Here is a 25,989-nt window from a genome sequence, read left to right on the forward strand (position 1 = left end):
TACATAAAATATTCGAAATATTCCCCTCCCCAGACTTGTGTTTCTCCACGGATATTACAGCCTAGCAGCTAGCCTCCCAGACGCGGTTTTAGGGCCAGTGCGGGCTTAGTGAAATCAAGGCGAGACGCGAGAAATAAAAGTGTAACGATCAAAAATAGGCTTAGCGTTTTCGCCTTTAACACTCAATTTTCAAAGAAAAGAAAAACTCCAATCGAATGAGTTTATAATCGGAGGAAAACTACGCGTTTTCAAAAGACCCAATTAAAGGTAACGTCGCGTCACGAAACGTAGTAAAAGTAAAAAACACTATGTAAAGTGGTGTCCCATGTAGGCGTCTTTTTTCTCTGGTATTAAACGATAACCTATGGCAACGCCCGAGTACGCCACTTGGACAAATCATCAAAGATTAAAATTCGTTGCCTTATCGACCAATTTACTGAAATTGTGCCTGACTATTTCGTTATTGGTGGTCACGAACTGTCCGTGTAGGACTCAAGCGGGGTTACAAGTGGGAGGAATTGTCAGAGAAAATGCGGTGTACACAATTGGCGATTCGCCCCTGGAGGTGACCCAGGATCTTATTGTCCCGCGGGACAGGACAATAACCGTACAAGCGGGGGTCACTTTACACTTTCGACCGGGAACAGGGATAACTGTCCACGGCGCTTTGATAGCCCAGGTACGTACCCGAAAATATATTCTGAACTTTAAAATTCGCATTACATAATGGTAATTTAAACGAGAGAGAAATCGCTTAAAAATGGTTTATGTAAAAAATATTTCATTTATATTTAAAATTAATATTTATCGTAAGGAGGCTTAAAGAAAATTCGGTTATTGTTTTAGTGAATTTATACCATTTTTATAATGTGTTCAATCAAAAAATTATTTTCCCAAACCTTTCCAAAGGAACAATCAATATACACAGATTCGAAACAAATTCAATTTTGAGTAACAATAAGCGTATAGTCAAATAATTGGGAAATAGCCGATTATATAACGTCATAGACAGTCTAAACTTCCCGGTGGTAAAAGTAAAACGCCGCTCTTCCAATTACAAAGCTCTTTATTTTTGTCTACAACGAAACAATGGCTATAAAGTCCAAGCACGTTTCTCTTCCGCTTGGTTCAAAGATTCTACTCTTTTAGTAACAAAAAAAAAAGAAATTCAATGAATACATCAACAACAAAACGAAGGGGAAAAGACATTATTCTACGTAGAAATGGTACCTGTAAAACCATCATCTTTTCTATTGTTACTAGGCCTAGTTAATCTCAAGTTACAAGCGCACTAGAGCGCAAATGAGAGCCGAAAATAATCGTATCAAAATAAAGCCACTTCAACCCAATTTAAACCGATAAAACCAATTAAAATTAATTTAAAAAGAAAGCCGGGCCTCTATCAAAACAAAAACTAAACTTGGTTAATTTGCCTTAATCAAACATTCACGAATTTAGGGTCAGAGGTGAGGGACAATTTAGGTTAGTTAAAATAAATCAAAAGTATAAAGAGAGACTATTATGGGTTTCGCTTGTACGGCTTCGTAGAATCCTGGTTAACCTTAATCCAAAATTCCGATCGGATTACTCAAAATATAAGAATGGGCCTAAAGTCAACTGATATTGATAGTCGAAGCCGGGGAGTAGGGTATGGTCTGCGCCATTGAAAGTAAACGAACTAGTACGGCTTCCCGCTTAGCGAGTAACCGGAAAATGTGATATTGCGACACTATTAATGGATGACGCGTAATGAGTAATACTAATACCTCTCGTACGAAATATAATAAATACTTAATCACTACTACCGGTAATTTTGAAGAAAGAAAATAATTTTATCCGGAGAGTAATTTGATAATTTTGGCACCGGTATAATGTCTGATAAGCGTCGCTTCTCTTTGTTTAACGAGTAGGTTTATCTCGGGGATTAAAGTTCGCTTCTCTGCGCCCTCTGAGTCTTATCAGTGAAGGTTCCGCTTGACTTCAGACTAAAATGAGAAATATTTTTATACCTGCGTCTTGTCAATTTTTTATACCATTATTCTTATTCTTAGGCAACCTATTTCAAAATTACTTTGAACTTAAATACCTGTATGTTGATCCAATTTCCACATAATCCAAAATTGAACTATTTACAATTTCCAACCCGAGAGTTTTGAACTAATTAATTACCATCTACATCCCGAGGGTTTTGAACTTGTTAATTACCATTTACATCCCGACAGTTCTTAACTTATTAATTATCATCTACATCCCGACAGTTTTGAACTAATTAATTACCATCTACATCCCTAGAGTTTTGAACTTGTTAATTACCATCTACATCCCGACAGTTTTGAACTTGTTAATTACCATCTACATCCCGACAGTTTTGAACTTGTTAATTACCATCTACATCCCGAGAGTTTTGAACTTTTTAATTACCACCTACATCCCGACAGTTTTGAACTTGTTAATTACCATCTACATCCCGACAGTTTTGAACTTGTTAATTACCATCTACATCCCGACAGTTTTGAACTTGTTAATTACCATCTACATCCCGACAGTTTTGAACTTATTAATTACCATCTACCGAGGGGCTGATCACTCCGCGTAATCGGTGTACAGAGCCGTACCTTTGACTGTACTAATGGGACTACGCGTAATCTTTGAAGTCCCTGCCTTTGGCAGTGCTAATCTAAGCGTAATCCGGTGTACAGACTTTCTAAGAGTGGTTAGCCCCTCGCCATCTACATCCCGACAGTTTTGAACTTATTAATTACCGTCTACATCCCGAGAGTTTTGAACTTATTAATTACCATATTCAATTAACTTCGTATCGAGATTTTGAACTAATTATTTGTCATCTCCAATTAACTTCATCCTGAGATTTTTAACTAATTAATTACCATCTCCAATTAACTTCAATTACCATCTTCGAGAGACTAACCCCAGATTTGGAACTAATTAATACCCATAACAAGAGATTTTGAACCAATTGTTATCATATGTAACATAATCACTCATAAGTATGCCATAAAAGCATTTTCGTTAATGAAACCTTGTTCACGGGATATGACGTAAATTACGTCACTTACAACTCCGTGACGAAATATGCATCATCAACTTTACTGATGGGAAACGGAAGTTAGTGAGAATTCCTCGCGCGTTTCTGGCTTTGCCAATGTTAAGTTTAGCTCGTGCCTCGCGATCACATGATTTCATTTCCATGGTAACCTTTTCAATAGCGCAAGGATTTTATGCATGAATTTTTTTCAATGGAAATATTATACAGAGGCATACTTATGAGTAATTATGTTACATATGTTATTATTAATAACTGGAAATTTTTACCATTTACTATTTCCAACCAGATATTTTGAACTAATTAATATTTCCAACCAGATATTTTGAACTAATTAATATTTCCAACCAGATATTTTGAACTAATTATTATTAATAACCTGAAATGTTTTACCATTTACTATTTACAACCAGATATTTTGAACTAATTAATATTTCTAACCATGATTATACACTAATTTCACGATTTTAACTTATTTCAACTACTAGGTCCTCCATTATTATTTTTCATAATCCACAGATTAGCTTGTCTAAATTTCAGTTTAAAAATGATAGGCGTCTTCGAAAAATTCCCATTTAACTGGTTTCTACGGTGTAGTAGAAAGGGTTGCTCCTTGTTTCGCAAAGATATTTCTTCCCGAATAGAGGGGTCCCTTTGTATCGGCTGTGCCCGTTTCGAAAACGTGTCAAAAATCTTATTTGGTTTTTTTTTTCTGTAAATATAAACATCTACTTCCCTAAACAACCTTTTTTTTTCTTAACAACTCGAAAGATGATATTTTTAACGTTTTTTTCCTTAAAAAAACACTTGTGGTGATAATTAAGAAAATTTCCTCGGAAACTAGTATGACGCTTTCATTCTAGTAGCTTCAAGTTCCCCACGGAACTTCCTTCCCCTTTTCCTTTCAAATATGAATCAAATACTCTTGAAAATAAACGGAATAAAATGGGTCACCGAATTTTGTCTTCACTCTGACGAAGGTTACGTTTTACGCTTTTTAAATACATCATCCCTTTTTATAAATTACCCTTTGTTTTATCGCGCGCGTTTAAATTGTTTATTAATAAATATACATTTAATACGAGGTCAGGCGTAAATAATCGACGGTAGTGGACGAACTAAACGATAAACAAACCGCGATAACAACCGGCTTGTTACCGCCTTTAACCTCGAGTCAGGTAACGCGTCTAAATAGCTCCGAGTTACGTCACAGAGTTAACGTAGCGAAGGGCTCTATCGTAATACCAAAGTGACGTCACTCCACGCGCGGGAATGACTTCTTTATTGTTATTCCGGAATAAGGTGATTGTCCCTAAGGCGTTTTTTCTCAGCGCCGTTTTTTTGCGTGCCCCGCAAAAAGCGTCCATACGAAGAAAGCGCGCTGGACCGAAGCCTCATTTGAAAACGATTGAAAAAATTCTCTTCGCATTCTCACGCGGACTAAGAGTTACCTGATAGTGTAGTGACTATTAGGGGTACGCGTTCGTCGCCGTTGGCTTTCACTCGCGGCTAAAGACGCGTTGTTCGCGATAGGTATACTAGGAAGCGGCCATGTTAGGCTTAAAGACACGATATTAAACCGACCGAAAACGAAACGATAAATGCAAAGAAAGAAAAAAATGAATCAAAACCGCTTGTAGATTTTTCAAGGACTCTAACCTTTGCCAGGGGGGACACTGTTAACGTTCCATACTGTATTCTTTGCCATTTCGACGCGAAATTTCGTTTTTTATAGCGCTCGTTCCGCCAGAGATAACGCGATTTTTGTTCGGTAGAGGGAAAATTACGTAAGCGTACTACTCTATAATATAAATAGCGTTACGGCCCTAAGTATTTTCTAATTTAAAAGAAAACAGTACGCAAGAGGGTCGAGAGTTCGTTGCGGAAATGTTTGGGCGATTTTCTGTTCTTTCTATGTACTAAACAGAACAATACGAAATCTATTATGTCGATGGGTGATGCCGCGAATTTCAAAGAAGATTTCGTTGGTGCCGCGGGGTATCTCCGAGGATGCGGCTCAACTTTCTCTAAAAAAATATTTCAACAAAACTTAATAGATATCAACTAGTTACATATATGTCTCAAATAAGAGGGGTTATCCATTGTATTTCGAGCAATTAATTGGACTCTGTTGAACCGGAAATTCAACCGGGAGACAGGATGTCTGTTCTAGGCCCCGTTTTAATCAAACAACAATGGGTATCAGATCCGTTTATATCAGGGCTCGTCGAAATTTTACGCTCTAAAATTTCTGATTTTTCCAAAATATTCCTGACCAATTTTTGATAATGTTCATAAGTTTCGTTGGTAATATTCCTGGCAATTTTACCCAAGAAATAAATAAGATTTCACAAACTTTATTATTTGTAATAATAGTATTCTGATAGTGTAAACTGTTAAATTGTATTTTAAAATAATATAAACTTTTTAAAATAACACAATAATTATTTAATCAACCAAATTAATTTCGAAAGTTCTGTTTAGTGTGACCTTTTCCCTTCATTTTTGAGACCCTGACTTCCATACGAACCCTTATAAAAATCTGTGTATTATCAGAAGTAAAATGTCTCTTACGAGATAAGTATTAATCTCGATATACTGGCGCTGTTGTTAATGTACTATTATCATAAGTGTATAATATTACCCATAAGTATGACACTTCCTATTCTTCACATGCAAAAGTTTTACTGAGAGCTATTCACAAGACAGACTGCCTTAAGGCAGGGTTCGTACACGACCTGGAAAAGTCAGGGAATTTGAAAATTATTCCTAAAAAAGGGGGAATTTTAAAATGACCCCAAAAAAATCTGACATAAATTTTTGAAAGATTTTAACCCAAAGTGACAAACGTATAGAAAAATATTATGAACTTATGGTATTATATATTGTTTCGAACCTTGTGGTGTTTTGTTCGGTTATCACAATTTTGAAATTTAACAATGATAAAGGCTGTCAATTTAAAATGCGTCATTGATTTCTTAGGGCCAACCAGATCGTGTAATCAATTTCATCAAACATCCGGAGAATGATGTCAGATCCGCCAATTACAATTCACCTTCCTCCCGATTTCCGGACCTACGATTGGTGGATGGCGACACGACCTTGGAAGGTCGATTACAATTACGTTACAACAATAAATGGCACGCCGTCTGCACCAATTCCAAAAAGTGAGTTGATAATTAAACGCTTTCATACGAAAATGGTCATAGTATTAATCGACGAAATGTGGATTGCAGTTGGACTCAATCGGATGTCAACGTGACTTGTCGCCAATTGGGGTACAAGAGCGGTACCCTGTACCATTGGTTCGAACGCACCAACGATACGAGGCAGCTCATGTTGGAACAACCGCAGTGCCTAGGAAACGAAACCAACCTCGTGTCTTGTCCCTTGTGGCACAAGAAACAGATTGGAAGCGGAGTTTGTGGTAAGAAATTTGTCTTATTTAAACTTAAACTTACGAATGTTACATTATAAAAAATCCTCAAAGGTTGGTAAGTGATAAGTAGAGCGAGATCTGTAGTAGTTTTACTACCGTATTCTGCAATTATTATACCACTAAAGGCAATGCATTTGTTTTTTCTATTGAAAATCATGTTAATAACATTATGCCCGATTTCGAAAAATATTTTGAATTATTATTAAATTTTATAAATGACGTAACTAAAGGCCTATTCACATTAGCCAATATTCCTGAGAGCAAGAGTCAAATAAGTCGAGATAAGTGACTTTTGAACCATATTCAAAATAAGAATACTCGTTTTTACATTAGACTGAATTTTTATTGTTTTTCTAACATTCTATTTAATAAATTTTAATTATTAGATTATTATTATAGATATAAAACTAAAAACTTGTGTTGTCAAAATGGGGTTTTCCCTATTTTTCGTTCTTTCCGAGTTTAATGCAGGCGACAATCAAAAACAACAAAGTGATGCATTTCGACCAAAATTATTTCAGTTATCTAGTCAAGCAAATTGCAGCCAAATGATTTCGACCCGGTTAGAAATCCTCGCTCGCTCGGCCATGTATTAAACCAAATTTCCTTTTAATACCATGTGATTTCACTTCATGAATATATAATATCTATATTTTTCTGTAATATTAATAGAAATGCTTTTATATTTTCCAAGAAATCTCTCCTATACCATTCTACAATTCAACCTCAAATTTTTTCCTATAACATTTTCATGGCTTTCCTGTGGTCACACTGGTAATTCTTAAAGGGATAATGAATTACCTATTAATCTATTACCTACTAAATATGATAATATACATAAATAAACCTTTGCAATATTAATATTTCTATTCAATTTTGCTCAATCAAAATTTATTTCATTTAAAGGTGCACAAAATATGGTAGCTCCTCCCTTTCCGTCACGTGACTCAGGTTTACCTTCCACCACATTATGTTTCCAGCCCTCAAAATGATTCTGTAGCTCTTTAGATATTTAAAAGTCATTTAAATATTTCAGCCTCGGTCACAAAGAACAAACGTAAAACAAAAGCCAAACACAACATTAAGATATTTCTAACATTCAGATGGAGCAACAAACACAAGGAGAACGCAGCTAGCCTTTAAACACGCTAACGCAGTGTTGCGTACAAATTTCATTGGACGAACCTTTAAGCTGAGCGTTTTACGGGCGGGGGGGAATACAATTTCCGGATTTTCCCCTTCCGACGGCAGTAGGCGCTAAAGCGTCTAACCAATGAAAACTGTACGCAAGAAACTGCACGACTTTTGACAGGTTACGTTCTCCTTGAGTGGGGTGCTGTGTTTGTTGCTCCTAGAGCCAACAATGTTTTACGAAAATGTTGACTCGTGTTAAATACTTTTTTATCGCTCTAAAAAATAATGATATACCTATCGTTATCAGACTATCATTTGGACATTGGCATCCGGTGTCACCCGACGCTCGAAGACAACTCCGAATTACTTAGCTACTGGAGAGGGTTAAAGTTCGAGAATGCGGCTTTCGAGGAGAAAAACCCGACCTTTAGCAACCGTATCCGATACAAGGAGTCCAGGTCGAAACTGATCCACGTGAAGATGAGCCACGCCGGGGTGGACGTTTACGGGAACGTGTCGGCAGCCTTGTCGTCCGTGGGTGTGCCTCCCGCGTGGCGACACCTGCGAATCGAAGACTCGGCCAGCAGCGCCGCCAACTTCAGCCTAGTCGAGAGCGTCTACGAAATCGAAGGAGGACACGTTCTGAGAAACCGAGGTACGTGTACCCATTCCAAACGACATTGAGGATAACATTGACAAAATAAAGGATTTAAAGGTGTCACTGGAACTATTTACGTTTTTCCACTTGAACAGATTTGGCACTATCATTTCCGATAGGAAATATTGCGCGTCTGTATCAAATAAGAGGGACACGATTCTTCAAAGGAAGATTCGAAGTGGGCCATTAAAATTAATGGGATTAAACAAACGGTTAATTTTTGTGACATTCGCTAAAACGCCAATTAAACAAATTAACATACGATTACATTATTTGTAATCGCAAATTTGACGGATAAGAAAATTTAAAGCTAATTTCAACATGAGTAAAATATCCTCGATGGTGAGCGTCGACTTTTAAGATACTCGTTACTCGTTAGGCCTAAAGGCGGTATTTTACAAAAAAAATCAAAGTCGGCCTACCGTATATTTTAAAACTTAACGGCGTTTTGGCCCTAGTAAATTAGAGGGAGCGTAATACAATGTATTCTAGCTTGAACTAATTAATATAGGGACGTTCTTTATTTCCCTCTATCGGGAAAAATAGGCGACAGGGACCTAGATATACCTAGAACGCATAGAGGTACCTCTATGCGTTCTTGATATCACAAAAAACGGTAGATGCTAATAATTTAAATTTTTAAACGTGAACCTATTCGCGTATATTATCACTCTTTAAAAAATCGTCCGCCAACGTAACTAGCGCCAGTTAAACCAGATGGCATAAATGTAAATTTGGGTGATTAATTAATGGCAACGCCGGGACTAGTGGCGTAGTCTGCGAAGTAGAAAATGTGGACGGCCTTGTGAGGATGACCACCGATGGGTGGTAGTCATGCTTCCGCCACGGGTGTCCCGTCACTATCCCCAAGTATCCCCCGTTGGCGTAGCCTGAGGATGACCACCAACGTGTGGTAGTCATGCTTCCGCCACGGGTGTCCCGTCACTATCCCCAAGTATCCCCCCGTTGGCGTAGCCTGTACACATATCTCACCCCTGATTGTGAATTGTCCCATCTACTCTAAAAAAAATTTATGGCATCGCGTATTATTTATCAGGTTTTATGATAATTGGAAACTGTTGTGTCTAACCCTCTTTTCGTATCTATTTATTAACGAACAGGGTACGGAATATTCGTCAACAGTAGTTTCGGCCAAGTGACCATTCGAAACGTGTCAGTGTCGGAGAACGGGGCCGATGGCATTCGCTACGTTTTCGGGGAAGCCAACAAACCAGTCAGCTCCGACAGTTTCTGTACCTCCCCCAACTTTGGCACCAACCAACAATACCCCTTCACCCTCACCCACAATCAACGAAGAACGACCGCCGATACTCAATTGTGTTCAAAGGTATAAACGCGTCCTTTCATAGCCCCCTCCTTCAGGTACATCCACTTTTACCCAAATTCATTTTTCATCTCCGAATAATAAAAATTGTAAACTTTCACACGCATAATTGACGCGTAAACGTGGGGGGTGAATTATTATTGTCCGAAATCGTAACAAGATTCATTTTTTTCCCGGTGCCTTCCTCGCAGACTTTCAAAGTGGGGTGGGGAATGACACTGACGGCGCACTTCCCCGTCATGGTCAGCGAAGCGGACAGTTGGAATTCGCCGGGATATTTGACGGTACACGACGGGGACGGGACGTACGCCCCTCTCTTGGCCCGCTTCGCCATCGTCAACGGAAGTCGACCGCAGAGTGTCAGTAGCTCCAAAGAGGCGTTGACAGTCATCTACCAGAAACCGTACAACCGGACCGCTTACTTCACCGTTCAAGTTGTGGCCGATATCGGTAAGTCCTTTCGGAAACCTCGGCAAAAAAAGACGACTGATCAATTCGATTTATTTCGCAGGAAAAGCTTACGATCTTAACGTAACTGACAGTAACGTGACCAATAATAACGGAAGGGGTATCGCCGTCGAATGGCAACGTTCTGGTACGGTACTGAATCGTACCGTGGTAGCCGGAAACGACTACGTAGCTGGAGTTAACTTGATCAGAGGCACCGGAGATTTCATCCTTAACAACAGTCGCGTCGAAAATAATGTCGGAGATGGCTTCAATTCGACTCAGTCCGGTGGATACACTCATTTCGATCGCTCGGTCGTGGTCAATAACACCGGAAGAGGATTGGCTATTTGGTACAACGAAACGAGCGAAAGTTTGGCCTTCAATTTCACGGCCCATCTGACCTATTCCACGGTGGCCGATAACGGTCTTCAAGGCATATCAGTGTGGAACTCCTGTAGATCAGACTTGTACTGGAACGTCAGTATGAATAATTTCTTCGGGAATGGCAAAGCGGCGGTACAAGTCGCCAATTGTCTGGAATATAACACTGCCAACGTCACTACGCTCTCGATAACTAACAACGAATTTCGGGCAAGTAACAATTTAGCCGTCAATCTGCCGTACGTACTGAACGTCAAGGCTAAAGTCGAGCATAACGTCTTCAAAGATCACAAGAGGGGCGTACTGGTGGCTTCCAATCGCGACTTGGAAAATTTCATGTACACCAAAGCGGATGTCCTGATCGCGAATAACGAATTTTTCAACAATAAGGGAGGCTTCGTGGTCCGATTGGGCTTGGTCGAAGGGTCCGAAGATCAAAGTATTGTCTTTACGAAAAACCGTCTTTTCGATAACGAAGTCGTAGAGTCTTTTCCCGGTTTGGAACCTAGGTCCAGAGTGGCCGCTGTGGTGGCCGTCGAATCGACCAATACTGTCGTCTACCGAAACTATTTAGTAAATCCCAAGTCGAAATTCGAGTTAGGAGCCCATTTGGAGCACCACAACAAAGCCATCAACGCCACCATGAATTATTGGGCAGTCCGATCGCAAAACGCCGCCAGGGAAGTTTACGATAAAATATTCGACCGGAAAGACCGATTCAATTTGGCTCTAGTCGAGTTTACCCAGTACATAACTAGTTCCACCGATTTGGAAACGTCCCTGGAAATTTCGAATATCCAAAATAGTGATAAAGTCTTCCCTTTTCATAACGGCAACAGTATCGGAGGCGAAGTCAACGGCGTGGTTACCTTGGAGCCCAAGGAATATCAGGTTACCAGAGACATCTACGTACACTCCGATTCGGAACTGGTGGTCAAACCCGGAAGTACGCTGCATTTCGGTCAGTCGTTGGGCGTGATGGTTCAAGGAATTCTGAGGAGCGAAGGAAACCCAACATCTCCGATAAAATACACCGTAAAATACGGAGGAGGTCCAGGCGTCGCTAACGTACCCATTCGACTATCGAACGGCACCGAAGGTAGACTGGAAGTCAGGACGATAGATGGTTGGAAGAGCGTTTGCCTCTACGGATGGGATATTAGGGACGCCGCGGTCGCTTGCCAACAGCTCGGGTTAGTCTTAAATACCAGGGACTGGTTGTTGGAAAGATCTCAATTCCCAGCCAGCGAAATACCGGACAATATCGGCCTCAGTAACGTCCAGTGCGAAGATATAGATACGGATTTGACCGCCTGCCGAGCCGAAACTTTGGCGGATTTTGAAAACTCTTGTCCCTTTGAAGTTGGCATTCGTTGTTTCCCGCCGACATGGGCCGGAATCCGTCTGGGAATGCTGGCTCGAAAGAGCTATATCAAGCACAGTCGGATCGAAAAAGCCGGAATCGTTGACTACGCCACGCATCATTTCCGCCCCGCTCTGCAATTGGATTTCAACCGTCACGACATTCAACGGGTAACGATCGTCGATAGTTCCGATTCGGGTCTCGGCGTCATGTGGAACGACCTTTATTCCGAGAACGGAAACCGGGAGATTATTCTTGGAGAATTCACCAGCAATAAACTTCACGGCGTCGTTACTCGATCTCAGGGCCTCAATATCGTCAAGAGTAACTTTCTAGATAACTTGGGTAGCGCGATTCATTACGACCCCGCTTTTACAAGAGAGGAGCAACGCGATCTTCTCAGTTGGATTAACATGAACGACCGAAAATTGGTGGTAGAAACGGAAAGAGCCAATCAGAAAGTCATCATCCCGAGAGACGAGTATAGATTTGTCGTTTTCAAACCTATTGACAACAGAGAATTCGAATTTCAAATTAAAACCGATCCCGGACATAACCTGAGAATAATGGTTCTTAATCCATTTTCCACGTCCTCCACCGAGGACCTAACCATTTACGGGCGCTTAGAGTCGACCGGATATCTCGACGAATATCCGGAATGGAACCTCCGGCGAAACCTGTCTTCTTTCCCTCTCAGTCGTCTGGGATTTGGGGTGAGCGCGAAGTACACCCCCGGTTATAAGGCTGACGGCAGTCTGGTTCTTTACGTCAGGGCGATTCGAGGCGTTTACGGGAAAGACAACGAAGTCAACTATTTCCCCGAAATAAGAGTTGTAGATTGCACTATTAATAAATGCGGCAGAGGATTCTCTAGCAACCATTACAATAGAGATCTAGGGCACGAGAGGCAATACTTTCACCGTTACGCCAACGAAAGTATTACTATTAGGGACACCGTCTTTAAAGACACGATGGAAGAAGCGGTTTACGTCGCCACTCCATTTTGGGACCCTGACACCGCCAGTCTGGCCGAGATCAACTACACTTTGAGCCACGTCCGAATAAACGGCGGAAAAGGCGGTATAGTGCAATACAACAGAGATATCAGGAATTCCAACAATCTGTTCCATTGGGCCATCAATTACACTATCATGGAGCAAAACCTTCGCGGGGGAATCAATATCAGATTGCCTTACGTCTGGCAATACAACGAAAACTACACGCATTCGTTTGTCTTGGAAGAATCCTCTTTTCAACAAAACGAAGAATTCGAAACCATCATCGGAGGACATTTCGCTAGAGTAAACATTTCGCGAAATCTATTTCGAAGGAACCATTGCAAATTAGGCGTTCTCGAACTGTGGGGAATGGAGAAGGAGATGTTGATAGAAAATAACGTTTTGGAGCACAATACGGGAGAATTCGTCGTGCAGTTCCACCTACAAAGCCACGCCGAAAGATTCGGTCTAGTACCCGCGGAATTTCGTAAAAACAGGTTGAGGGACAACATGGATAACGCCATTAGAACCATTCTCGAACCTCACCAACCATCTAGTTACGGTTTAAGTCTTCGAGGCGTTCAAGCTATCAACGTTACCAGGAACGTACTGGAGAACCCCAACATGCAATTCGAACTTCTCGCGGGAATGCTGACTGGTACCATCAACAACAGAGTTAACGTCGAGAATAATTGGTGGGGAACCACCAACGTGACCATCATTCAGAAACGAATCTTCGATTTTGACGACTGGAACAATTACGCCATAGCCCATTTCGTCCCGTATTCGAGTTCGCCATCGGTAGACGCCGGCGGCATTCCCGATCAACTGGAGCTTCGTAACGAAGTTGACCTGAACAGACCCCTGGGAGGTAGACTAATCAAGTCGCTCACTTTGCATAAAAGAAAGGAACCCTACATAATAGAATCCGACTTGACCGTAATGCCCGGAGTCACTCTAACGGTGGAAGAAGACGTCCAGATAGAGTTCCATCCTAGCATCGGCATCTTAGTTTTGGGAGAACTCGTAGCGAGAGGTCTCGCGGATAAACCTATAATGATGCGTCCTTACCGATCTCGAGAAAGGTTCAGATTCGAAAGACACGTCGACATGGCCAACGCCAGATTATGCGTCGACGAAGCTTGCGAAACTAGGCGAAGCGACGGTTTCTTGGAGCTCTACAACAGTACCACTTTGCAGTGGGTACCAGTTTGCGATCCCAGATTCAGCGAACGAAACGCTGAAGTTATTTGTTCCGAATTGGGATTCAACCGCGTCAACGTCCAAATCAAGAGAGGTCCAAGATGGGACTTGGGAACTAACCAACTCAGCCGAATCCGTTCATGGCCCCACCCTCTGGCTTGCGACGGCAGAGAGAAAACGGTGGCCGATTGCGAATTCCGCTTAAACGGTTATTCCGACAAGTACTACGCCTGTTCCTATCCCGGAGATTTCGTCTATTTGTATTGCGGCAAGGAAAACCGTCCATCGCAAGAGCATTACTGGGGAGGCATACGCTTTTCCGTCGAGAACTTCGAGTTACGCAAGGAAGATTATCATCTAACCACCCATAATTACTTCATCCCACCTGTATCCGTTCTCCAACACGTTTTCATAGAAAGCGCCGGAATACTACACGGAGAAAAGAGTCCCGCGATCCAAACGGTTCAAAGAGAGGTGCTAATGAATCACGTCAAAGTCAGCTCGAGCGCTTCTCATGGCTTAGAAGTCATGGCACCACCCTCCAATATCTACTTTGACAAAATGGAAATTCAAAACAACCTCGGATGGGGAGTCAATGTTTTGGTTTTGAGCGGAGACGCTTCTGGAGACATAGGTACTTCTTTCCCACTCAGAAACATCGACTTCCCCTATAACGTCTTTGGAATGGTGGATATTTGCGATACCAAAAAGGAAATCACCATCGAGGAAAGAGTGCTACTTTATTTCAAATACGATTACGGGACGGCGGATTGCGTCAAGATATTCAACAGCGCCAATGAAGCCAAAGAAATCGGCTTCCGCCTTTTGCATTTCAACTTATTCAATTCAACGGGCATTCAGTCGAAACCCGATTCTTTGCGAATCTTCGATGGAAATATCTTCAACTATTCCGTTCCCATGTTAGGGGAAATTACCATTACGAATAACTTCGAAGAAAATCAAAGAGTCGAAGCCTCATTCCTCAAGTCCACGTGGAACACGCTAAGCGTCCAACTACACATAAGCGGTGGCAGTAATAAGTTGGGCTTCATAGCGGAAGTGGTCACCTTACCAGTTGCTTTTGCAAACAGTAAGTACTTTCAAAAACTTCTAAGTTATTTAGGTAATTTCATAATACATTGTTTTACGTAGGTCGTGATCTACGCCACAACGTAACAAATTCTATAATTCGGGAGAACGAACTGGGCGCAATAGGTTATAGAAGCGCTGGAGAGAATACACCAGCTTTCACCATATCCCATTGCAGATTAGACTTCAATGGAAAAGCTTTATTTGGAAACTTTACCACGACTGAGTCAGCGGTCTTAATCGACGTACAAAACCAACAACATTTTTATTTTCTCAACAACCTGGTGCTAAAGAACCAAGGAGGAGTAAGAATTTACGTAGACTCTCAGTCCTCGGTAGCTTCGCTTAATGGAAATGTTAAAAACAATCTGTTTTGCGAAAATGAAAACTTGGAAGCGTTTTTCATAGATGGTCTCTATCGCGTTGGTCAATATCAAAGAATAAATATAATACAGAACTATTTCACTAGAAACTATGCCATGTATAAAGATACGATCGTACTCAGTCAAGTAGTCTCGGATTTCAAACAAAATTTAGTGGTCAACAATACAGGAAAACACATTATGGATGTTTATGGGTTCGACAAAGTTGCCTTTTCCCACCAAACCTGTACCAAAAACTCATTCTTCGCTAACAAGGCCACAAAATATATGGAAAGGAGCACAATCTACGCTGGAAATGTTGGACAGATATATTTCAGCAATTACTTTGTCAATCAAGATAACGATTTCGAAATCGCTACAGCCAACCGAACAACGTAATTCATATTTGCATATTTTAAAATGAAAAATGCTGATAATGTTTATAAAATGTTTTATCTTCAATAGGTACGAAATTAAACAAGCCGTCATCAACGCAACATATAATTGGTGGGGTTACAATGAGACCAGCGCCGTTTCTGGTCGCATACGAGACAGAAGAGACTATGAAGAGTTATTGGAAGTCGAGTTTTCCCCATACTTTTTGAGCAACACCACTCTACTAAGTGGTATGTCTTAAAAATTATAAGAGGATTGTGGTATTCAATATTAACATAATTCTTTACTCACCATTAGGGAAGTGTACAGCTGGGTGGCAACAAATTGGAGACACTTGCTTCCTATACATCGGTGGTCAAATGACGCACGATGAGGCGAGACGCTTCTGCGAAGCTGACAATGCCTCTTTGCCTTACACCAAAACCCACAAACTTGAAGATTTAATGTACTTCTTGGGTAGTCAACAAGACAATTATGATCGCTTCTATCTCCGAGTTTGGGTTCAATCTATTGATATTTCACCATCCTTGTGCCCCGTCCTGCATGATGGAAGGATCATAGGCGAGAAATGTTACCAAAATTTGCCGTTCCTATGTGAAAAAGGTAGAAATAATTCATTTGGCAAGTTAAGTATAAATTGTAACTAAACGTTTTTGTTTGAATAATGTTTTCAGATCCAGACATATTTGTATCGAACGAATACTGGTACAAACAACCGATTGCGGTTGCCTCCTTAACTGTCGTCTCTATTGCGGTTTTCATAATTTTGCTTTGCTTCGCCTTTTGGTTTTGTAAATCCAGAGCAAAATACCAAGAGAAGTTGGAAAGACGTAATTCCATAAGAGCTTCCATTAGGTCAAATTCTATGGCTAGTTTTGGTGAGCTGGGATACAAACGGCGCATGGAAAGGGCTATTAAAGAGCAGCCGACGAAGATAACTGATTTTAAAATGAATGGAAGCATGGACTCGATCAGCAAAACACCTCAGTCACGTTTAAGTTGTTCCATGGACGATTCAACACAAAGTTATGACATTCTCGAAACCCGTAATAGCCACATAGGTTACGGTGGAACTTTCACAGATCAGTTTGCGCAAGATCCTCAACTAGAGAACGCGAATGTGGAAGCCATCGTTCGACCCACATTCGACCTAACATATGAAAACAATGGGTATGTAGAGCGGGGAATTTCTAGGGCCTCTGAGGACAGGGGTTCAAGAGACTGGAGCGCTAGTACTAGTTCTACTTTAGACATGAAAAGAGCGTTGAGTGAGCAACAAGCCCGAGAGGTTGAAAGCCGAAATGATTACACACCATCCTCTAGGGCATCTTCCAACGAATCGTACTCCACTAATGAAAGTGCGAAAGAACCACCATTAGAAACAGCAATGTGATCCATTAAAGAATTAGATTTTAAAATAACTATCACAAACAATATAACATTTGCCTGTTAAAAAATGAAAATGTTTCATTAAAAATGTTATTTTTTTATACTCATAGAAGTGCCTACAAAACATCCCCATCATCAAATTGGGAGGGATAAATTACTGCCTTCCGATCTCATATGGATATAAACACAGGGTTTGACAAACCATAACCGTAATTTCAGTCTGCCAAACCGTATGATTAACGTGTCCATCCTTGAATGACAAATACCCCCGGTGTAATTTTTGCAATGAATTTTTTTTGCGTGCAATTATTCTTAAATTTTTGTTTTTCCATTGACAGTATTTTTTCATTTACATGGGCATTTACTAAAGAAAAAGCCATATTTTTTATAAGACTTAATTAACTTTCCAGCGAGAAAAGTTTGAAAGGCTGCTATTTTTACTATTACTTTTAAATGAACCTTTACCATTTGGGATAACCTTGAAAGACTTTGTAAATTCTAAATGGAAATCGCCTTATTCTTAAGAACTCTATATACCGGTCACATTTTAATTTAGTCAAGGTTTAATTAATTGCTCAAATCTTTCGTGTTAATTAAATGTGATAAAATGGTAATTTTATATAAAAAATGGCCTTCAATGATATTAACGTGTGCCTTTTTTTAACTGAATTCCTTCCTCACGTGGTAATTATTAGACCATGAAAATTGTTTTTGACAAACAAAAAATCTACAAAATATAGAACTTAAATCTTCCAAAAATATTTTGTACAGTATCCATTTTAAGATATTTATATTTACAGCGTGTTGTTTTGTGTTGATATTGTTAACAAAAATTTAAAAAGATAAATTTGGGTATATTGGGTTAATTTTCAGCATTAAATATATAACAAATATAATTTACTCCATGAGTATTTCTAATAGTAATTATTTTTTAAATATGGCATCATCAATGTGTATGTAATCCATCTTAATTATCTATTTGTACATAAATCACGATTAAACGTAAGTTAAGCTAGTCTTTTTACGAAAATGGTTGTTCTCTCTTTCACCTCCTGACGCCAACTACTTTGATAGTGTATAGTTTAACTAAGATTCCAGTTAATTTCTAACATTCCCCTACCATTTTTGAGGTAACCTTTGGGCACTATATCTACAAAAATTAATATTTCATGATATATCGCTCGTTTTTATATGTACTTTGACTTGCTTAACTTTATTTCAAGAAGAGCCTTTTATTGAGAATAGATATGATTTTAATTGGCCATCCTTACAAAGCACAAAGCTACAAATTTTTCTTAACAAAACAATACATTTTGCTAATGATATAATATATACAATTATGGTAGTGTGCATATAATATTCTTTGATTTTTTTTTCATTTAACAAAGTCAGTCCATTCCTTATATATATATATTTATTTATATGTATATAAACCACAGAGGTCTATTTATGGACTTAAATTGCATTAATACATAGTAAGGCATTCATTTATTCAGGTGGTACACCTATCCACGTACCTTTTATAATTAACATAAAAATACATTTTAAATTAAACTAATATGTTTACTCCTAGCCATATACTTTTGGCTATAGTACGTTGGTAATTAATCTACAATAACGAAGATCACAAAATTTATTTGCGGGAAGGGGATTTTTTTTTAAATTGAAAATTAGGGTCCTATTAACATCTAAACTAAACTAAAACATTTAATAACCTCTTTCCAAAAGACGAAGCCCATTTTCAGTTGACTAAATCAAAAATGTACGGTCAAAATGGGCCATCTATTACTGTAAAATGTCCAGTAAATATCTGAGGTAACTTAAATCTCAACACCTTGATGCTACTATTACATAGCCTATCTCAATAAAATTTAAATAAATTCAATATTATATTCATCTAATAAAGGACACCGAAATAATAATAGCATGTGTTAAGGCCACTTAAAAGGTTGAAAGCTACATTTTAGCCACTTTCTAAAACAGAACCGGGTTTGGTATGCATTTTAAAAACCAAGAAGCAAATTACCTCTTAGGGACATTTTGGAACACATTTGAAACTCTTAATAGCTATAAAAGTACTAAAATATGAAATAAACACTAAATCTTTTCATTATTTTGCAGATATTTATGAGGTTCTACCAAATGTTTCTTTAGTCAAATTGCAGTATTACCAGGCAAATTAAATATTTTAAAAGTTTATTTTACTTGTTAAAATTACGTTTATATCTCTTATTAAAAGAAAACATTTCAAAAAAGTCTAGATTTTTAATGCTTTGTAGAATTCCAATCAATTAAAATGGGGCCTTATGGGGAGATTAGGTTCACTTTTACCCATCAACTTTATACATTGTAAAACCTCAAAATGCATTCAAACACCCGCAGAGATAACCAGCAATAAAAAATTATAAAAATCACTGGGAGCGATTTTAACTGATTTTTCAGCATGAATTGGAAGACAATCAAAATGAAAAGGTGAATTGGTAATCGAGAAATAAAATTAACAGTAGAACAATAAAAACAATGCAGGAAGAAGATAGTAATCAACTAATTACTTAATTATTACCTAATAATAACCTATCATTTTGTACAAGTACAGTACCAACCGGATAAAAAGTGACAGAGAAAAAATTACAATACCTATTAAATTTATCTCATTCCATAAACCTATATATATATTTGCTTATTTTGCGACGTAATAAAATGGAATCACGAATCACCTATCATTCATATCTCACCTAACAAAAATTTGTTTACTACGAACGCAAACCAATTCAATCAGAACATTTTGTTCACTACCAAAATTACCTTAAATTGCAATTATATTACCTTTTTGAACTTTGACAATTTTTCCCCGAACTTGGGTTTTCATTGGATTGGACGGATTTCCCCTTGTTTTTTTTACTTGTGGAACAATTTTTGATAGATAAATCTTCGTTGCACTCTGTTCAGTGATAAACAAATGAGAGGTATTGTTTAATTTGTTTTTAAAACCAATAGAAGGGGTGAATTACCTCTGCTAGTAGCTTGCGCATCGGAATTGGAAGAAGTAGAAGTGTACGAACTAGCTAGGGCAGAGCCAGGCCTCGGGCTAGTATTTCCCTGAGAAATATTGCTACATCCCTTGGAAGGGACTTTCTTTGACAAATCTAACGGTGTTTCTGAATTTAAAAAAAGGATGTATTTGAACAGTTATGAAATTTAAAAAAAGAAATAAAATAACATTTCATACCATCTTGGGATCTAAAATTTGTTTGACAAATTACTGGAAGACCTAATACAGAGTTTGGAGAACTCCAAGGGTTTCGATCCCCGACAAACTGAATCGGTTGTTGTTTCACTCCTGGAAAACTTTTACTCGATTTATCCGAACATGGGGATGGAGGAAGGAAAGAAGGCGGAGTTGGTGGGGGTGTTTTTATAAAACCCGATGATGATGGGAGGAGGCTGCTCATCAAAGCTTTGTTTGCGTAATTGCTGTCCCAAAGTCCAGGGCTCATTCTCTGGCTCAATAAAGGGCTAGACCGATGCATATTCGACTGGGAAGCGGGGAATAGTTCGTTTTTCACTCGGTTCGATAATGATTCGATACGGTTAGTTTTTGGGCTACCTCGATTTAATTCGGAGCTGGAAGCGTCATCGTTCAAACTTGAGGGGCTTTTTTCGTATCTTAAATACTCTATTGGAGGGGTCCATGGAGGTTTAGGACTAAGCCTAGGCAATACGGAAGAGCCTGATAAAGTTAAAGGCGAGCGTTTCACTTTGGCTTTTTTACTCGCGACAAAAACTTCCGGAGTCCAAACATCTGGCGTATGAGAACGTTCCGAATCAGTTCCATCTCTATCACTTGGACTGGTTGATCCGCAAGGATCTTGAGGGCCATTTGGAGACCACCTGTGGCTTTCGGTCGAGTCTGATTTACCACACTGACTTAACTTTTTTCTATGTTTTTGGGCTTTTCTTGGTGGAAGAGTCAATTTAGGAGTGTCTCGAGACTGAACCCAATGACATTTCTTTTCCTGAGGAGGACTTGTAGCGTCCTGTTGCGCATTCAACTTCAAAACCAACTGACCTCCTACACATATACTGATCGTTAATTATCTTCTTCTATTTTATAAGAAAATTCCCCTAAAAATTAAGTTTATTCAAATTTACCTAAGTAAAATTTAAGGCTGCCCACAGTTGAACCTGAAGAGTCAGTTGCTGATAGTTGGGCAACAGCGGAAGATTCTTTGGAAGCTAAATTGGGAGACTGCCCGCAAGAAGAAAGAGGTGGTGGAACCATTTCCCTTTCTTTTTCTTCAATCTCTGGATTAGGTTCCTCGTTCTTTTCGCTTTCCCCTAAACAACTATCTTTATGATTTTGGACTTCCAGCTACAAAAGTGAAAGCTAGATTTGAAATGAGATCCGTAAAAGAGCATCTCTGTACGTCAAAAGTGCTTCTTAAAGAGATCAAAACTAAACGTCTATCTCATTGGACGAGTTTTTGTTCACGAGTTCCTACTTACTCTCTCTTCTTTATCAGAGTCAACTTCTTTCTTCTCAGCGACTGACACTGAAAAATTTTCAAGATTTGAAGGCGCAACCATGTCACCGGAAGAATTTGCGACAGACTCGGAAGGGCTGCTTGAGCCTACAGATTTGCATTCTGTCTTAGTAGTACATGTTGCTGTTGATTCTTCACCACTTTGCAAAAGCAAAGGGCACTTGATATCGGGAGATGGTTTAATATCCCCTTTTCCGCAATAATAAAATTCAATAATGCTTTTAACTGGTTTCCAAGGAAGCTGTAAAGAAAAATCCTTTAACAATAACGTTTAAAAGTTCAAGACTTGATAAACTACAATCTTACAAATTCTTTCTTGATGGCTCCAAAGTTTTTTCCGCAAACTTCTAAAGCTTTAGCGAATAAATCCGCCTCTTGCGGAGTCCACTCGCAACGTCCTAAGCTTCCCAAAAGAGAAGAACAAGATGCGGCTCCTCCAGAACCTGATTTGTCACCTTCCTGTTTTGTATCCCAAGAACCAGTGGCTGTTTCCAACCAATTTGAAGTTACAAATGAGGAAGAGCCACCCGAGGTAGAAGACTGGTTAACTGAGTTTTTATTTGGCACTTTTTGACAACCCGCATCGTGGTGGCATGGATGATGAGATGTAACAAACTCCGACTTATGTAAAATAATAGTTTGGTCAAAATATGTAGCCAAGAATGCTGGACTACAAGTTTTTAAATGGCTTACAAGGCCTCTTAATGCTGTTTGAAGACACTTTTCTTGGGCAGATTGAAGACATTTTTCTTGAGGAGCTTCATTATCTTGATACACATTTATAGCTCTTGCAAAAAGACTGACGGCTCTAAGACGATTTAAAAAAATAAGCCATATTGATACAAAAGGGTTTGGAAAATTATATAATATCGCTAGTTACTTTGCTACTGAAAGGTAATGATCAAGTTGTTGTTCTGATAATTCGTATTCAGGTTTCCATTTTAAAGTTTCTAAGTCTTCGCAGCGACGGCCATCCGTTTCTCCTATTTTCGAAAATGAGTTAACCAAGTTCGAACGGAGCTTCTATAGACGTAACACAATTTACAATATTCACCTGGTTTTAATAAAGGTGGAACAGTTGCTTGATATTGTCTACCAACGCGGATACGGTTTCTGTTTTTATTTCTGGATTCATCCAGCCAATAAGAATCGAAATCAGCATCTAAAGGGGTGATGTTATACGGTTCTTTCAAAATCTTGTAAGAAATAAGTTAAGCTATAATTGTGAGGCTTAGTGGTGTTAAGTATGAAGTATTTAACAGAAAATTTAATTCCATAACTTCCTGTGTCAAGGCTAAGTTTATGGGCATTTCAATCAGTTCAACTCAAATGTTAACGATCAGTTTATATCACGAAAAATATTTTATGTTACCTATTGATACAAAAATATTTAGAACTAATTTCATGTAAAATCTTAATGTGCTAAAATATTGAGATTTCAAGTCGCGCCTCGCCCCACAGGACGGTTTTCTTGATTTTTACGTTTCGAGAGTAGGATAAGGGCATAAAGTTTTGTCTTATCTCTTGCACGTCGAACTGATCGAATGGCTTTGGGTACTTGGTAGGTAAATAATTAGGCCTAAAGCCCTAAATTAGTCTTCGGAAAACAGCGAAAGGCCAAATACGTTATATTGCAACGAATGGCCAATCACTCACCAGATATACCTTTATCCATCAATGTACTGTTTTGTTTTCATTTTTCGTCCTTCAAAAAGGCCTTAAAGAACTTTTAAAATTACAAAAACGATTGCACATTTCACAACTTTTTATCACTTTTTCATAAGCGCAAATCTCAGCAACTCCGGGAAATTAGAAGCGACAGTGTCGCCACGGTTAAAAAACGGTTACCGCGGATATTAAAAATTAAGAAAAACCTGTGCAGCCGACTAGTTTTAGGAAGTGTTAATATCGTCATTCGAAGGTCTGTACTCTTGTTCGTAAATTAATTGAAAACATTACTACCTAAAAAAAATAATATTAGCAGTCCAAACCACTAAAATTAAAATATTTATTGTCATTTAATGGTTCGATAATTATCAATTACAAAGTAAACCATAATATTGTGACCTAACCAACTTGTTGCTATTATTTATATTTATCGTGGCGGGTTACAAGTGCAACCTCTTTTAGCATAATATTATGTCTCTAAAATATCTAAAAAACTAAAACCAATTAAAAAATAATACAATGACTGTAAAATTTCAAAAAAATTCAAAATTATATATTTCAGAAAATTCGCTGAAATAAAAGATAGATGGCGTGGAAAACGTACTGAGATTTTTTTGTAACAAACAAGTTGGAAAACAACAATATACTAATTTGTATTTTGTAAGCGCAAATCTATCATCACGTAAAAGTGTCGTAAACCCGATTTTTATTAATAAATTATTATAATTAATTAACATCCTTGCCATATCGTATTGGTTAAGAACAGGTTTACGAGATTTCTATGGTTGTAGAGCTTATAGCGAATGAGAGGCTGATTACGTTTTGAATACTTTTCCACTAGGGCAGTCTTGGAAATAATGTTTAAAAACCTGGTCAGTGTGACCTAGTGTGACTTGATCATGGAAAATCCTTTTCTTTCACTGACGTTTTACAATAGTACTACATTCCGGAAAATAGTTTTGGTTTTAGAAGTGTAAATTTGCCAATGAAAATGAGGTACGTAGTGAGAGTGCGATCAGACAATCGATTGATCTCGTCGGTAGCTATTGACCGTTCCCATTATTTACATTGCGTAACTTAAATTACTTGGTTTTTGCTTTAAATACAACTATGATTTCTGATACCTAAGGCGAAAACAGCAGTCTTTTATCGTAAATGCGCGTACCTTAAGAATTCCTTACTATTTCAAATTTTTAAATCAATGTTTCTCAAAATGCTCGACAAAAAGTTACGTGAATTTTGCTTTCAGCCGATTCGAACCTCTACTTTACCTTGAAAAATTAACTGGTCAATGTAACCAACATTATTGTTTTAAAACAATAATGGATCATGCCTGTAGCTCTAAAAATGTTTCTAAACGCAAGAAAACTAAAGGTGAGTTATATAATCTTGGGTTATCTATTGAAATTCCTTATTTCTCACCCTGCTATGGAGCCCGATTTTTCCGACTTCCGGCGCGAACTCAGTAAAAGCAAAGATAATTTAAACTCGTACCCTAGATTCGAATACTGAGAGCTTTCCCATGGACGGTTTTGTTACGAAGCGTTTACCCTTTTCCGGCACGTGACCTCAGAAAAATCGGGCTCCATCGGTTGTGGCACGGCCAACTTCGATCACGCGCTGCCGCTCTATATAACGCGTGATCGAAGTTGGCCGTGGTAGCGGTAAGGCGCAAACCATGGAGCGAATTTTTTCTGATTTCCGGCGGGAAGTGGGTAAACGCTATCGGAAACGCGCGAGAGAGTGATTTCGAATCTAGGGTACGAGTTTAAATTATCTTTGGTAAAAGCCTCACGAGAAAACGCGCTATCGAGAAACGCCGTGATTTCGAATCTAGGGTACGTAGTTATATTATCTTTGATGTAACCATTGAATTGGGAATAATACTGCTAGAATTACAATTACGATTTCGGTTGCCATGTTTACGCGGGACCTGTTCTGTTAAGACTGTACGAAATTCATCTTTATAATTCGGTGGTAGCGCCATCTATATTTAGTAAAGTTACATGGCTAAAAATAAGTAATTATTAGCTAACTCACCGTAACTTGGGTTAAAAAGGATCGTGTTGACAGAATAAAATTATTTTTAAACAACTTCAAAGGTTTGTTTGTTACGAGAAATCATACATTTCAATTTCGCATCAGATTCGCGAAAAAATTCAATTGCAATATAGTTTCCACCACTAGAGACAGATGCCGCCAGGGTAGAACGATAAAGTTGAATATAAGTCTCCTTATTGAACGAAATTGGTCCCGCGCCAGCCAGATTTAGTTGTACCTCTATTTATTCCCAACTCAATGGATGTAACCCCCAAGATACAATTAACTGACCATGACCCCGAATTTCTTCTGGTATTCATGCTATACCTGGATCTATGTAAAAGGTTAATTTACATTAAAAAAAAACAATACGGATACCACAGTCAGTAAAGGCTGCCAGGTTGAGGAATGTGACTGCTGTTCCATTACACTGAAACCATTGATTTTCAAAAACGCAACAACACAT

The 25,989-nt window shown here is 38.7% G+C and overlaps 2 protein-coding genes across 5 annotated transcripts; one reads left to right on the top strand and one right to left on the bottom strand.

Annotated features, from left to right (window-relative positions):
* Positions 1 to 74: 74 nt before the first annotated feature.
* bark (C-type lectin domain-containing protein bark beetle) lies at positions 75 to 18,211 on the top strand. The gene is made up of 11 exons (XM_090180197.1): positions 75 to 679; positions 6,047 to 6,231; positions 6,301 to 6,491; positions 7,945 to 8,292; positions 9,417 to 9,643; positions 9,832 to 10,090; positions 10,152 to 15,125; positions 15,188 to 15,881; positions 15,952 to 16,112; positions 16,180 to 16,485; positions 16,557 to 18,211. The coding sequence occupies exons 1-11, from the start codon at positions 365 to 367 to the stop codon at positions 17,273 to 17,275; spliced, it is 8,379 nt and encodes a 2,792-aa protein (XP_090036323.1). The 5' UTR covers positions 75 to 364; the 3' UTR covers positions 17,276 to 18,211.
* Positions 18,212 to 18,537: 326 nt separating this feature from the next.
* On the bottom strand, positions 18,538 to 23,668 carry LOC149941011 (uncharacterized). Of its 4 annotated transcripts, none has more exons than XM_090178260.1 (11): positions 23,481 to 23,668; positions 22,870 to 22,977; positions 22,696 to 22,798; positions 22,509 to 22,623; positions 22,122 to 22,439; positions 21,778 to 22,056; positions 21,424 to 21,643; positions 20,501 to 21,343; positions 20,283 to 20,429; positions 20,098 to 20,212; positions 18,538 to 18,788 (listed from the first exon to the last, which is right to left on the bottom strand). In XM_090178260.1, exons 1-11 carry the CDS (start codon positions 23,488 to 23,490, stop codon positions 18,764 to 18,766), a joined length of 2,283 nt encoding a protein of 760 aa, XP_090034386.1. In that variant the 5' UTR covers positions 23,491 to 23,668; the 3' UTR covers positions 18,538 to 18,763. The 4 variants fall into 4 exon arrangements, with proteins under 4 accessions (XP_090034386.1, XP_090034385.1, XP_090034383.1 ...); XM_090178259.1 differs by having other exon boundaries at positions 23,472 to 23,668; XM_090178257.1 differs by lacking the exon at positions 23,481 to 23,668 and adding an exon at positions 23,188 to 23,347.
* Positions 23,669 to 25,989: the final 2,321 nt, after the last annotated feature.

Source organism: Leiobunum rupestre, chromosome 6 (genome assembly GCF_980474605.1).
Source record: "Leiobunum rupestre chromosome 6, qqLeiRupe1.1.hap1, whole genome shotgun sequence".
NCBI classification, from domain to species: Eukaryota; Metazoa; Arthropoda; class Arachnida; order Opiliones; family Sclerosomatidae; genus Leiobunum; species Leiobunum rupestre.